Source organism: Xylocopa sonorina, chromosome 1 (genome assembly GCF_050948175.1).
Source record: "Xylocopa sonorina isolate GNS202 chromosome 1, iyXylSono1_principal, whole genome shotgun sequence".
NCBI lineage: Eukaryota > Metazoa > Arthropoda > Insecta > Hymenoptera > Apidae > Xylocopa > Xylocopa sonorina.
In genome coordinates, this window is record NC_135193.1 from 13392570 (window position 1) to 13407262 (window position 14693).

General features: G+C 50.0%; 1 protein-coding gene across 1 annotated transcript in view; it reads right to left on the minus strand.

Moving 5' to 3' along the window:
• LOC143428285 (uncharacterized) overlaps window positions 1–14693 on the minus strand; it is a 113425-nt gene that overhangs the window by 58800 nt on the left and 39932 nt on the right. Inside the window, exons 2-3 of the mRNA XM_076903031.1 lie at window positions 2612–2847; window positions 870–1093 (exon numbers count right to left, since the gene is read on the minus strand). Coding sequence (XP_076759146.1) covers window positions 870–1093; window positions 2612–2847 — 460 coding nt within the window. The remainder of the gene's footprint in view (window positions 1–869; window positions 1094–2611; window positions 2848–14693) is intronic.

Genomic DNA, 14693 nt, shown 5'->3' on the forward strand with positions numbered 1-14693 from the left:
CGATATCCAAACACGTAACGTAGCAACTATACAAGTTTATTGCGGGTTGAGCAAGATCTCGAGAGAAACAAGCGAGTCTCCCACAAAATCCCGCTTTTCCCCGCGTTCTAAACTCGATCGGCTTCCAGGCTGTCCTACTAAAACATGGAAAGACGCGGGGTATATATTTATTCAGCGAATTGTAACGAGGAACGAGGCACTTTCTCCTCGAAATGCCACGGATCGCAAGCGTCGCGAGGGCCTCCGGCGTCCTCGTCACGCGGATCCTCTAACCCGGCCGATCAACCGGGTACCTTCTCGCCTGGTGCCGGAAGCTCTACGCGGCTCCGTGGCGACGCGCGCGCGCCCGTGACGCCGCAACCGGTTACTGGGCGACAATATTCCACGCTGCCAAGACACTCTTGTCCACTCTCACGACAGGCATCAATATTTCAAGACGTGTAACAGGACGATCAATATTTTCCTTTCCCTGCGCCGGCTCCGTGCCTCGTCCTCGTCGAGGATCGTTTCTTACGCGGTCCCATCGTATCCGCGCATGCGCAACCGGAATCGTAGGGATCGCAGGAAGAAGAATGTCAAGGCAAACGTCGTGACTCTCAAGGTCTTGTGCACTTTAGACAATAACGGATGGCGTTAGTCGCGGTCGCTGCCTTTCCGTCGACCGATTACGCCCGAGCGAATGCTTCTGACAATTTTTCACCGAACGTGCTAGCCTCTGATCAATTTCACAATTGTCCGACTACTTTTGAAAAAAGTATATTACAACATTCGATTTATCATGATCGATGCAGCGCGTTATTTGAGAACTAAATCGCAATTGATTATTTTTCAAATGGAGATTAACCTAAGAAGAAGGAGAGGTTACTCACTCATTAGGATTGGCGTTATTGTACTTGGCAGCGAGGCTTCTCATGAAATCGCTATAATTCCGTCCCATCATCTCTATGTTCTTGAGGTGATGGGGTGGCGGTGGGCCCTCGGGTCCACCCAAAGGGGTTGCATTTGGCGGCGTTCCTGGATGACTGGACGACGAGGGCGTCACACTCCTCGATGACGTCGAATTATTGTCCGGTGTAAGGCGTTCCGTTTTAACCTGCAACACAGCGGCCCGCATATTTACCAATCGCAATCTGCGCGCGTAAAGAAACCTGGAAAATGAAAATCGCTGATTCCACTGAACGATGCTCCGTCTCGCGTCCTTGGTCATTGAAAACGTCATTTGCTAGCCGCTCTGAGGCTCGAGCTCGGGAAGGATCCGAGCGAGCAGGAAATATCAACGGGCATTAATTCCCGGGGAACAGATTGCATCTGAGATATGGTAATGAAGGCAACACGTGGCGTAACAGTTGACTCCTCTTCGGAGCGGCGAGAACGGCTACGTGACACCAAGAAGAACGAGACTCGATTGGCGTAGAATAAGGTCCCCGAGGAGTCCGAGGAGTCCGCTCGAACACGGCCACGGTAAATCTCTTTCTCGCCTCGAGACCTCTTCCTGACAAGGGGCCGAGGCTCTCGCAACGTAGACGCGATCCCCAACGTGTGCACGCTTCGAATAGCTCCGCGGCGGACCGTACGCCCGTTTTCAGCTAGTTTATTGCGAAAGAAGAGCAATCGCGGGGACAGTCCTGGGTTACGTGCAACACTTGCGGTCCACTGTCGATCGATGGCGTAGCGGACACTTGCTTTTGCGAGAACGTGGTTCAAAGTTTCGACGACTTTAAAAAAACTAACAACCTTTAGGGGTAAGTTTCGTAGATCGATTCGTGCGCTGCAGCATCGAAGCGATCGAACGTTCGCCACTGCGATTCAGAGAGATTCCGAAAAGATTATCTCATTAATTTCCCAGAAAATTTCCCCGTCGTTTCACCAATTAGATAAAAATGAAGAAGCCCCCGATAACAACTCCAATCCATAAAATTTCTCCGCTATCAAGATTCCCCGTCAGTTCTATCGGTAAAGCGCTGGCCGCGCGCGGAGATCTTCATCGAAACGTCGAAAGATAGTAGCCGGCAGGGATTTCCACGTGTCATTGAACGGGCATTCTTTCCAAGCGATGACCATCGATATTTCCCGGCCACCGAACCGTACGCTCCTCGTCCTCGTCCTCGTCGTCGTCGTCGTCGTCGTCGTTGTTGGTTTTTTATTCGCGTCGCGTTTACAGAAGCGTCGAACGGCCGCGCGGATGTCAGCGGCGGGATGACGATGCCGGTTTGGCTGACATCGCTGTCATAGAGCACAGACCCGGCACACGCGGCGTCGAACGGGACCACGCGTGTACACGGCTGACGCTTCGACCGGCAAACTCTTCTCGATGAGCCTACTCCAACGTGTTCCCGATGGCGCTCAAACACTCCAAACCCGTGGCCGGCAAGAGTCTTTCGGGAATTTGTTCGAAAGCAAACAGCGAGAACACGATTGGTACCGTAGGATTCCCTTCCAGCTTTTCTCTGCGCGCTTTCTTCAGACTTTACGACGAATTTTTCTTGGTATACGACGAATACGACAAAGATGTGTGCAAGGAATTTGAATAACGAGAAAAATTATGGAATACAGTGATGTCTGCTCACAGATTATTATTGTCAGGCGAAAATGAAATTCAGAAATAACTTACTTGTGTAGTGTCGAGACCATTCTGGTTTTGCCTCCTCCTCCCTCTTGGCGGTCTCGGGGTGGCCGCACCGGATAGGTGGGCACCCTGGGGGCTGCCGCCCCTTGCGTCGACCGCTGTATTCGCGGCCAGGGTGGCCCCGTCGTTGGTTTCCGTGTGTGTGCCTAAATCAGTCGCCTCTCCGCGATCGCCGCCACGTGGCCCAGAGCTCGCGGACACGTTCTCACCTGATACCTCACCTGCGAACCAAATGTCCATTGCGTTAACAACTATCCGCTTCCTATAACGGCCGACACGCTATCGAGAGAGGGAGAGGGTGAGAGAGAAAAAGGAGGAAAGACCGTGCCCATATACCCGTCCCACCTGAATCGGCGATTCTTCCTCGTCCGTCCCAACGTAAATCCTTCAAGCTCGACCCAACCACCTAACAACTAGAAGAACCTCCCAACCCAGCAACATCAATCCAATCCCCAGGAGCACGTTAATGTCGTTCCCCATTTCCGATCAGATAATCCATAAAATGTGACGCGAGAGTACCATACGAAACTCCGCCAGCTGAACGGACGGCGTTTCCCGCGGCTTTTGCGTCAGCCGCGGCTCGTATTTCGGCCCACCGTCGCTCCTATAAATCCGTCCATGCATTATACGTTTACCACTCGCGAACTCCAACTCTGCCAGTCTCTCTTTCTCTCTCTCTCTCTCTCTCCACCATCCTCCCTTCCGTGGCAGCTTCCTAACACCGGTTTCGTAACGAGGCGGTAGCCGCGGCCGCGTCGTAAAGCTTCCTTAACGTCGCTGCGTGTAAACGGTGTCTTTCGACACCAGGAATTTCGATGAAATACGTTAAGAGGGATAACCGCGTATAGGAGCGCGACTACGCGGCCGGTACCCGGGTCAGGCGAGATTTACGCCCAATAAATGAACCCGTCCTGGCGCCATTATCTTCATGCTCGATCAGAGGAGACGCGTATTCGCCGTGGCTGCGAGAAATACGCGGGTTTTAGGACAGTCCGCGGGCTTCTCGAGGGCTGGCGGAGGGCGAAGAATGGTTGAATTTAAAGGAAGAGGTTAATAAGTGGCCGAGCGGGGTGTAGAATTTTTCGGAGGTCGGTGACCACATTAGCCACTGAAAATATCCAGTAAATTCGTGGCGTCGTTAAACGGGCTGGGATTTTATGGTGGCTGTAACTCGTGCACGCGGCCGAATTTGTTGGACGATAGGATCGCGATCGTTCCCAGCGATGCGAAATCTTGATGGTTCCGCCGCGCCGCGTTGTTATCGATGTAAATGAGCGGTACGGGTGAGTGTTGGATTGTGCCGCGGTGAATTTGTTGCGCGCGTTAATTTATGACCGACCGGGGTGAGCCGTTGGAGCCGCGAGGGGTTGGAGTAGATGAACTACCGGCCAAGGGGACCAATTTACGGCACGAAAACCGTAATAAAGTTTCGTCGCGCGGATCTTTCATCGTGTACGACGATTTCACGTTTCGTCCATCAAGCCCTCGATTGAATTATAAATTCGCGGCCGATAGGAACCGTTATCGCGAATTCTCCGCTCGAGCCGTCGACGAAGCGTTGAGCGGAAACAGGTCGACTCCACTCGACGGGAACAGTTCTGCCTCGAACCGCCATATTTCTCGATTACATAACTTTCCAATTTCAATCCGTTCGAGCTTATACGCTGTAAAACCAGATCAGGGGCCATTAAATTACCGCGCAGCATCGTTTACGATGCGCCGCGTACGCGAGCGTGAAGATACACGTTAAATCGTCTTTACAGCTTTGGAAAATAGCGTTCTGGAATTGGCGAAGCTCTACAGAGAGAAAAAAAATGAGGAACGAACGGGGCGGTGGGGGAGTGCGTGAAATGGGTGGAAGAAGAATCTAGATGAAGGAACATCGATCGTAAAAGTCATTTCTATGACAGTCATTATCCAATGACTTCATCGTTTCGGAGCGGTATATTTACAGCTTGCCATCAAAATTCTATTAGACAGGCCTTCAATGGAGAGAACGAGCTTGCATTCTTCTTTACACGTTCATTCAGCGTGCGGCAATGAAAATTTAGAGCCTCGTCTTCTGGAATGGCCGGGCAAGCGAGAAGAAATTGATCGTACCAACGAGACAAGTTTCTTTTCGCTGTATTATATATAAGACAAAGTTGTATGGTAAATTAAATTACGAATCCCACGGACTATACAATGTATTCTGAGTACGACTACAGAAACTACGTAAAAGCAGCGTAAAACGAGAAACGAGGGCGCCAGCGTTCGGATCGTCGCGCGAATCAGGATTCAGAGTCATCTGGAAGAAAGTCGATCGTTTTCCACGAGTTTCCATCGCATTCCATCACGTACTGTTGGAAAGATACACCGGAACCGCGAGTTTAACGAGCGCGGTAGCAAGGCCGACCGTCACGTACGACAAATATCATAACTCGCGATTCCGTAGCCGTTGGAGTACCGAACTATTGTTTGCCAGCCGTTTCTTGCATCCCGCAGGCGTTGTTTGCGGATGAGTGAAAAATTGTTTGTAGTTACGCTGCTCGGGGCCTGAAAAAGCCGCGGAGCCAGCACGTGAATCGTTTCTAAATCGCTGGCGAGCTGTCTTCAAACATTTGCCGTTTCCACGTACCGGGAGTAATTTTAGAGAAAATAATGCAACGCTATAAATAACTCGAGGATTGCTCAGCCCTGTGTATTCAATAACTTGACATCTCCAACGTAATGGATGACGTATGAACGCGTGATACAGGTATCGTTGCGGCGAATGACGAGCAGCGTTTCTGCAAATACCAGTCTCATACTTGGAACTAACACCGAAACGACGAGCGTGCGATGTTAGAAAATCGCGTAAAGTAAAATTGTTCACTTACTGATGTTCCCTTCTGAGAGAATTTCGCTTCCCAGAAGCAGTTGCTCGTTCTCTTTCCGCGACCCTGTGGAACTCTCGCAGATCAGAATCGTACAGCGTTCCCCTATCAACGGTTCCGTGTGTTTTACGCATAGAACTTGGGGCAAAACTGACCACGCCGAGTTCAAAGAAGCAAGTTTTCACAGCAGGTGTGTCGGGGTTCGAGGTGCGACGACACGCTATTGTTAGCTCGTGTTAACACGTCGTTACGATATTTCGCACTTCGAGCAGACATTGTTTCCGAGTTCGCACGGGAGAACTTTCTGCCTTGTATAGAAGCTTGTTTTTCTATCCCCCTTCGTAAACAAACTTTCAAATATTGTTCCGAACGCGCGGTTGTCTTTCCATTAACGCCAACGCAATGAAACCGAACGTTGACTCTCGTCCCCTGGAATCTAACAAAGGATCGAACCGTCCGATCCTTCGATTCTTCCGATCGTCGCGCGCGTGTCTTACCTGTAAACTAGCGGACGTTAACGCGCGTGCAATTAAAATAAGACGTTTACGAGCGTCTCCTATAAGGAAAGTAGAAACTGTCGTTGGGAATAGAAACTCGTGGCAAGAAAAGATCCGCGTATCTAATCTGATCGGGGCGAACATTTCGCGAGCTTCGCGCGGAAACGTGCTTCAATTAAAGTTCGCGCGCCAGACTTCTGACTTTGGCGTTGGTGAGCGAGAAGCGACGCTTCCATTCCGGAAACAGCGTGGCAGCGTGGCAGGATTACAAGTCGCTTAATTATCACGTTGCCGCTCGAACGTTTCCTCGATCGTTCAGGGAAGAAAAGCGAGGGACACGCGGAACCGACTCGTGGGCGATAGGCGGCGGGCATAAATTATTTCGCGGGATTCCCGCTAAAACGAATTGACCTCGCGGGGTCGCGAACAGAGCGGCCGCGTGGCAGGGATAAAGACGACACGTCCGCTTTTCAGTCGACGTTAATTATTCTCGTTTCGAAGCTTGTTTTCCGACGAATTCTTACGAACGCTCGCACGCGCTCCATCTGCGTCCGCTCGCACGACACTCGCACGTGGGTGAAAAGGAGAGGAAAAGAAACTACGGTTACCTGATTGAGAGGCTGTCATAAGACGCGACTGATTGTGAATAAATCGTTGAACGAAATGAATTAGCGAGGAGGGACTATTTGTTGCATAACATATGATATATTTCGTACTGTAACGAAATGAATGGAAGAGAAATCAGAATGTGGGTGGTTCTCTGCATTCCATGAAGTTTCTTTGAATTTTAAGCTACCAATAGCATCGGTAAAATCACGAATTTATGAACAGAAACTGGCTTCTCTGAAAAAAAAAAATAGAAAAAACTCTAACATCGCTTTCCTCATTCTCCATTCTCTGGAATCTACTTAACATATTCAACACGGATTCAAGGAAACGAAATCTGACTTCGATTCTCCGTTCAATCTAAGCCAGGATTCCCATCGTGTATACATTGGTATCGTATTCTGACATCGAAACCAATCCAATCGCAAACGTTAACAATTAATGCCACGAGGTAGCAATTCGACTGTGCTGGTAGTACATTTTGGACAAACGAATCGTGTAAATCCAATACCGTTTGCCATAATTCGATGCGCAAACGTTGTGATAATTCAAGTGGCATACATAAAAAAAATATTCAACAAGATCCTCGCGCATGCATTATCATCCGCTCGAACCACACCCAATTCCAATTTGCATTCGCAATCATCGCTCCTGCATCTTCGTTACGCAATCCGCTGATTTTTCATCGCATCGATACAACAAGAGATTTCTTTGATTTCCAATCGGAAGGCGGAATAATCGCGTCGATTAAAAGATACCTACCTCTTTTTCGCGAGCCGAACAAAGAACCTCGCCCATTGTATTTAAAATCTTTTCACAACTCGATACAAGATTGCCATCTCATAGATCCTGGGTAAAGGAGACCTTGGTTTCCCTCGAGCCATCGCTCGTCCACGCGAGCGAGACCCGCGTGTATGCGCGCCAAAAATAACGACCGTTTTCCTCATTAACCGCGATCGGACATAAAACCGAGGCATTCATCATCCGTGGCCAATTATACCCAAGGCTGCGCTTGCAAGAACCAGCGACGAGTGTTTTTCGCGCGCTACCGCCGCCGCGGAGGCCTAACCGAACCAGTCATCGTGGTTAAAGGTTAAGACGCGAGAAAGCGGAAGCCGGCGTTTCTTCCATTCGCGGCCTCCGCAAGGCTAGTCCGCGAGGCTGGAAAAAAGGCGAACGGATCGCGAGCCGGTGAACGTTTGCACGCGTGCTGCACGCGTGCACGCACCTTCCTCGCGCTGTTATATCCGCATCCGGGGTTAGCGTGGTGTTTAATGAACGATAAAGGCGCTCGAGGTGCATGCACCCCGCTCGTTAGGGATATCTACCACGAGGTGATCCATTATTTCTCGAGCGCACGACTTTCTTCGCAGCGTTCGAGCGCTGGGTCATTGACTGGACGCCGTGTCAATCGCTGAGAAACATTTTCGACGTGCGTGGACACTTAAATTCGATGACTTACAACCGTGCCTTTCCGATTCGTACCAGCGAGAAAGGTAACGCCTCTAATTTACTTTGAAAGATGACAGATCTCCGCTACGTGGCGGATCAAATCCACTTGCGAGCTAACGCAAAGTTCAATCCGACAGACCACCGACGACCTTTCTCAACAATTGTCGCGCGTCAGGTAGGGGTGTCGCGGGCGACAATAATTACCGGTCGCGAGCAACCTTTAGAGGCCGCAGTCGCGCGACGAAGTCGCAGAAAGAGACGGATTAATGTCACCGCGTTAATGCGATCGCCGTTCCGTCGTATCAGCGAGAGGAGTGCTTCGCGGTCTACACGGTGCTGCGGATCTGGCGCGCGTTATGCGCGAGCTGGAGGGTCGCCATTAAACCGGGTTATGCCCGTTTCAACTGGAAAATCATAAGCACCGTGTGCGAATACGCCGTTATTACTATAGACGCGGTACGAGCACGCCACTTACTTTGTAATCATGACTAATGCATAATGCAGTAGCCGGTGCTCTCGTGCGTGTCACTCGCCGCGCTGCATGTGGGTGCGTGGAGCAGCACGACGTACCGCTTTGGGACTCGCGGGTGGACGTTGGACTACGAACGCGTGAAACGCTCGATCGTCCGCGCTTGATCATCCATGTTGGATTCGTTGATGAGAGGTTGCGACTTGTGGGCGTACGAGTTCTATTGACAGCGACAGTGCAGATGCGAGTAGACATCGGATATATCTGCGTATCGCGGAGAATTTACGGCGAAATAATTCGAGATTCGAGTCGTAATCGATATCGAACGGTCCCTCCGGTGCATCTTTACGCAATCAAATAGTCAGCCGTGAGTTTAGACGATGCTTCCAATCTCCTGAAACAGCACTGTTCCTTGGGATGTTTACTGTTAACGAATTGATAAAATATACGCGAACGTTACAAATCGCTACACGACCACTTAGGGACTCGAATCGTCGTTCCCCGTATATAATAAGTCGTTCGTGCCGGTAAGTTCGCGGTAGAGCTGCGATCCACGACGACTTCTCGTTCTACGGTTCTCGGGATTAGATAATTTCCAGGCGACCTTTGGCAGGAATTTATAGGCGTCATCAACGGCTAGCGGATCGCGCGTAAAGCTTCGCAAACGAGACGATACCCAAGCATTCCAGAACGTCTGTAATTTCACCTTTTTGGTCGTCGCGTAACGTCGACCTCATCGCGGCCATATTTCACACCGCGGGATCTCGTTCTGCATTGGCAGCGTCGCGACACCGTCCCTCAGGATCCTCGCGCGCGCCTTCACCTACTTACCCAAGAATACCTTACTTAAGAATCGCTGCTTCGCCGATCCGTGTGTCATAACAGCTGTCTACTTAGCATTCAATATTCTTTCCGATCGTCGCGATATTTGCCGATATCGCGTCATACGCGTTCCATTTAACGAATCGAGCGAACTCCTACTCGATCGTTCTACCCAAGACGGGGACCAAAAAGTTTGAGATCGCTCGCACGAAGAGCAAGGCTATGCTCGAGGAAAAGAGTGGCAGCGAACGACGGTAAGCGGTGTGGCTGGCTAATATTATAAGACGCGAGAGGCCACGTTCGCAGATTCGTTATCGCGAGCAACGCGGCACGGAATCAATTGCGGGCAAGGAACGTCGACTCTGCGAAATCATCGTGGTGCCTAGCTCGCGGTCGGCTCAGCACTGTTATCGAGCATTCGCGGGCGCAAAATCTGATCGAAGAGTGGCCCCGGCCGGCTAGTATTATAATAAGAACGCATATTCCACTCGTCGAGGCGTAACCTTGGTCGTGCGGAGAATGGTTGAATCAGCTGTTTCAGACGGAGAAGGCCTCCCGTGGCACACAATGGGCTATCATCACGTGACTGGCGAGCGTTTATTATACGGCCGTGCCGGGCAAAGGAAATGCCCGGTGAAAGAGGGGGAAACGATGGAATTTATTACGGTTCTAGTTAATTAACATCCCCCTGGGAACACGCGACCGCGATACCGCGGAGGTGCGCCTCAAATGTGGGACTCGGGACACGTGCTGGCAATCGAAAGTGTTCGGAGCGCGGCGATTGTGTGGCGTCGGCGATTTTACATAGTTGATTTCAGCCTCGTTTGCTTCGACTTCGTTTTACAACGAGCCGATTGCAGCCTCGGCCTCTCAGCGTTATGCAAGTGTAACTGGACGTGCGGACTCGTCGAACGATTCGAGGACCAAACGTTCGCGGCTCGCCAATGGACGCCGATTCTATCTAAGTAAATTCGTAATTGTATCAAAGCGTAACGCTGGCTGCGAAATTTCATTTGAACCGCGTCGGAGAACGCAATCGTTTCGATCGCGTCGGATCGAGAGCGGCCGATCGAACGCAACGACCAACGCGAGAAACAAATGTCATTGTCGATAGCGAATAATGATGACTACGCAATTGTTTCGTATCTCCCGGGAAGACTATCGTCGGAAGACTGTTTTCGATAATTAACCTCGGTGTATGCAAATCGATATCAAGCGAGAAAAAAAGAAAAAAAACTCGTCAGTTCCTGTTGTAGGTGTACGCCAGGTTACGTAGTCGCCTCATTCTCGGAATTCATTTTCTAAACGCGTTCTTTTATTTAGTTTTACCACTGGCGTTAATACCGCTTCTTGCCGGGAGTACGTTTTTGCCGCGAGTTTCTTACTTTCAGCTTGGAATACTAAACCGTACATATTTTAAGCAAAATAATTACTTACGAGAAAATCAGCGCGTTTAATAATCAAAATAGCATACTCGCTCGCTCTGCTGTTTAAAAATGTGCATTTTATCGATCTAAATTTTATTTATCGGTGTGTTTATCACTTTTTACAATATTGGACGATATTGACTCCTCCCACTCTGATGTTTCTCGGTATCATCGTGCACAGTTTTTCACGGAACGTTTTTGTACCCTACGACGTCACTTCATTTAATTATTCATTTCCGACGCTCGATTTTGCACAATTATTTCGCACAACTATAAACGATAAATTTGAAATTATAATCCGAGAGGGGATTACAAAATAGCCGGCGCGCGTCTCCTTTGTGTCACGATCTCTGTTTTTTTACATCTCGTAAACAGCTAGTCTTCCTTCGGTCCTGCCCGACTAAAACTAGCCATATAGTTAAAATTGAACTTCATCACGCATACAAGGTGCGTTCGTCACACTTGGACTATAATCCGCGCGACGAGCGTGACTGGATATTACAAAGCAAGGAGTTAAAACCTGGGTCATCGGTGACCCACGACAGTTACCAGAGCTGAAACTATCATTATGCAAACAAAGATATCTTCTTGAGTCACTATACGCGAGATAAACCTGCAAGAAGGTCAAACTCTCTAACGTAACTTTACAACTCGAGCGACATTGTATGGTATCAATTGTACAAAAATTCGATGAGAACAGAGTGCTAAACCCCAAGACAAAAGTTGCACCGCCTAAATCCACAAACTAAAAGTCGGCGCATCCCTTAGAAACAACGATCCCTCCTCTAACCGTACCCTTCGCGCAGCCCATAAACCAACACCGTTTCTGCCCTCGATCCTCACTGGTATACTCGCGCGGCTCTCTAAGAAACTCGAGGAAGAAGAGAAGCGGAGCTGTTCACCGTTTGTTCCGCCAGTGGCAGACAGCGGCGCACGGTGACCTCCGTAGCCCCGTCGTACGAACAGGCTACGCGAAAAGGCAACGGGGAAACGAAAACAGCAACGGCAGCAGCAACAGCAGAAGACGAAGAAGAAGAGTAGGAGGAGGAGGAGGACGAGGTGGAACGTTGAGAAGAGAGACGAGGAGGAAAGGTGCGTGCCTGCGTGACGTAGCTTTCGCAGGCCATCACGCATATGTTACCCTCCGCGAGGGGGCCCCGTGTACGCGCGCACAATGCGATCCGCGGGGTCATTCCACCTCTTCAGCTTCTTCGTATTCGTCGACGTCTCTTCCGCGGACGCTCGTGAACTTTGTTCCGCCGGTTGCCACGTAGGTGTCCCTTTCTATGGGGCGCCCCACGCCGCGGCACGCCGCCGCCTCCTAATCCTCTATCCTCAGGGTCGCGAACGAGCAACGGAAGGACGTAGGTGTCGTGAACGCTGGGCGTGACTCGCGTGTCACTGTCAGCCCGAATGAAGATCGACGGCGGATACTAAGAGGAGAAATGGTTCTTCAATGGAGGGAAGCGGTTTTACGGGCTGCTTTTTTTTTTTGCGAGCTCGCGACTTAGGGGGATGCTCCAGGGGATATTGCGTCTCCTGCGATTCGACGTGCTACGGAGTGATCGTAATAAAATTTCAATTCGTTACTGCTACCTGCGCACACCTTGCTCCGCGATTATTTATTCATTATATCACGCGCTCGAGTTCAATATTGGTTCAATGTTGCTGAATATATTACACTTCGGTTCGATATTGCCTACTTTACGCGTTATTATCTGTTATTTATTGCAGGCTACGAGTCAGTTTCACATTAGCGCAATGGTACTTAGCGTTGTCCAGTTCGGTGTTGCCTACTTTATTTACTATTACCTTGTCATCGTATAACACTTTTTCCCCTATACTTCCACTGTTCAGTTCTTCTCACTTGACACTTAAACCGAGGGAGACCTTTCCGAGTAAATAACCCGACCGTTCGTACGAAAACACCCTGTCAATGGTCAGGATCTACGACAACAAGAACAACCAGCAATCCTCGAAACGAGGAAATCGCACGACAAGCGAACGCGCGAGAAGCAACTCCCACGATTCCGAGCGTTTTATGTTTCTCTGGCTGTTGGTTTGGTATTCCAGGGCAAAACGTGTTACGTAACCACTTTATCACGGCCAAAGTAGACACTGTTGCAAAGAGCAAACAGAGGTATGCACGAGACAAGTACTCTTGCTTCGATACATCTAAGACAACGTCAGTCTTTTCGCTTATTAGGCCTCTCATTATTGAGATTCGACTCGTTTGGTTATTTGAACAGTCTGATGTTCTCCTTTTTAGACTTTATCAGTCGCGAACGATTAATTTCTGTAAGCTTCTCTCTCTTATCGATACAGGAGGCAGAGCCAATCGGTTTCACTCGTTGCTCCGCTTCCGCAACGCGCGACGGAAAACGAACGTGACACTCGGAAAATTGGCCGAGCGACGAGCGCGGAGGCATTTAACACCGCGGCGGGATAGCAGCGATTAGATATGCATCTAAACAGGTTAATAAACCACCCACACATAGTTTCGCGGCTGGAACGTTTCCACACGTAATTGCAAGTGGAATCTTACACGTCCTGGCACCGTTTTCTCGATCGCATTTTTTCCCTTGTCTACGTTCCTTCAGCGTTCCTCTTTCTTTTTTTTTTTCACTTTCCGTCTCTGTCGCCTTGTTTCGACGGACACGCGTGCCAACTTCTGACGACCAGCCGAGTAACGAGCGAATTACGGACAAAGAACGGCCTCGCGGTCAGTTCGCGAGCGTGTAAACGATCGACGCCGACGATTTTCTCACCTGTCGCGCTCTCCGATAACACGGTTTCTGGCTACGAAAACGAGCGCACTGGATCGTTATACGGCTGGAAATTCCGGGACTGAGAAATTCCAATTCGAAAAGCTAGATCGTTCAGGTTGCGACTAAGACACGAGCACCCTTCGAGCCAATCCCGAGACGATTAAAGCGGTATCTGTGCCAGCGGAGGCACTCGACAAAGAGCAAGGTGGCTTCGTGCGCGAGAAGCGATTAGCACCGACAATCCTCTCTCGTCCTGCTGGTCGACTGTTGGAACAAGAGGAACGGAGTCGACGAACGGGTAGAGGGGCGTACGAGGTGGAAGTCAGGTACGCGGGTCGAGCCAGAGGTCAGAGTCGGACCACGACGAGTCACCTGCGGTGTGACCGATGCGAGCAGCCAGCGAACGCGCTCGCTATCATCTCACCGAGTCCCTGGCCTTCTTCGTCATCGTGGGTAATGCTAACTGCTCGCCTGCTGGTGTACAGTCCGTCGCAAAACGTCGCGATCGTTCGAAAACTTTACGCGTGATTGTTGTACCGTGGACCATCGTCGATTGTAAAGTTGAGTTTGAATTTCAAGCTGAGAGCATCGAGCGCGGGCAAAAATGAGAAGGAAATTGAACGAAGCCACCTTTCACAGGCCGATTCCCTAGACTTATCATTCAATCACGATCGCATCAATTACCCGCCAGCACCGTCTGATTCGAAGTAAAAATATCGTACCTCTAAACTGCCTCTTACTCAACCTTAATCACTCGACGCGTTGACTTCTGACTATCCCATTAATGTCCCTTCAATCACCGCTATTTCCCAATAATTAAATTAGAAAATAATTCCAACGTCATTAATTACCAACGCCATTTACCACCTCCCCCTCCCTACCCCCGTGTAAGGTTAATGCTATGAGCGCGCACGAGCGTCCTTCTGGCATGCCAGAATCGACAGTTCTCACAATTAGTCGCGCGGCCAATCGAATCGCATTTATTCAACATTCGTCGGCGGGCACCGGTCCCGGTTACGCCACGTACCGCGTGTCAAGGAGTTCGTCAATAATTATTCCAATGACAAGACCAACGCTAACGAACGCAATCAGTGTACGGAATGCCATTGATTCGCTCATCGAGCACCGTTGCTCCCGAAGGACGTCCGTGTAGTACAAATTCTTACGATCT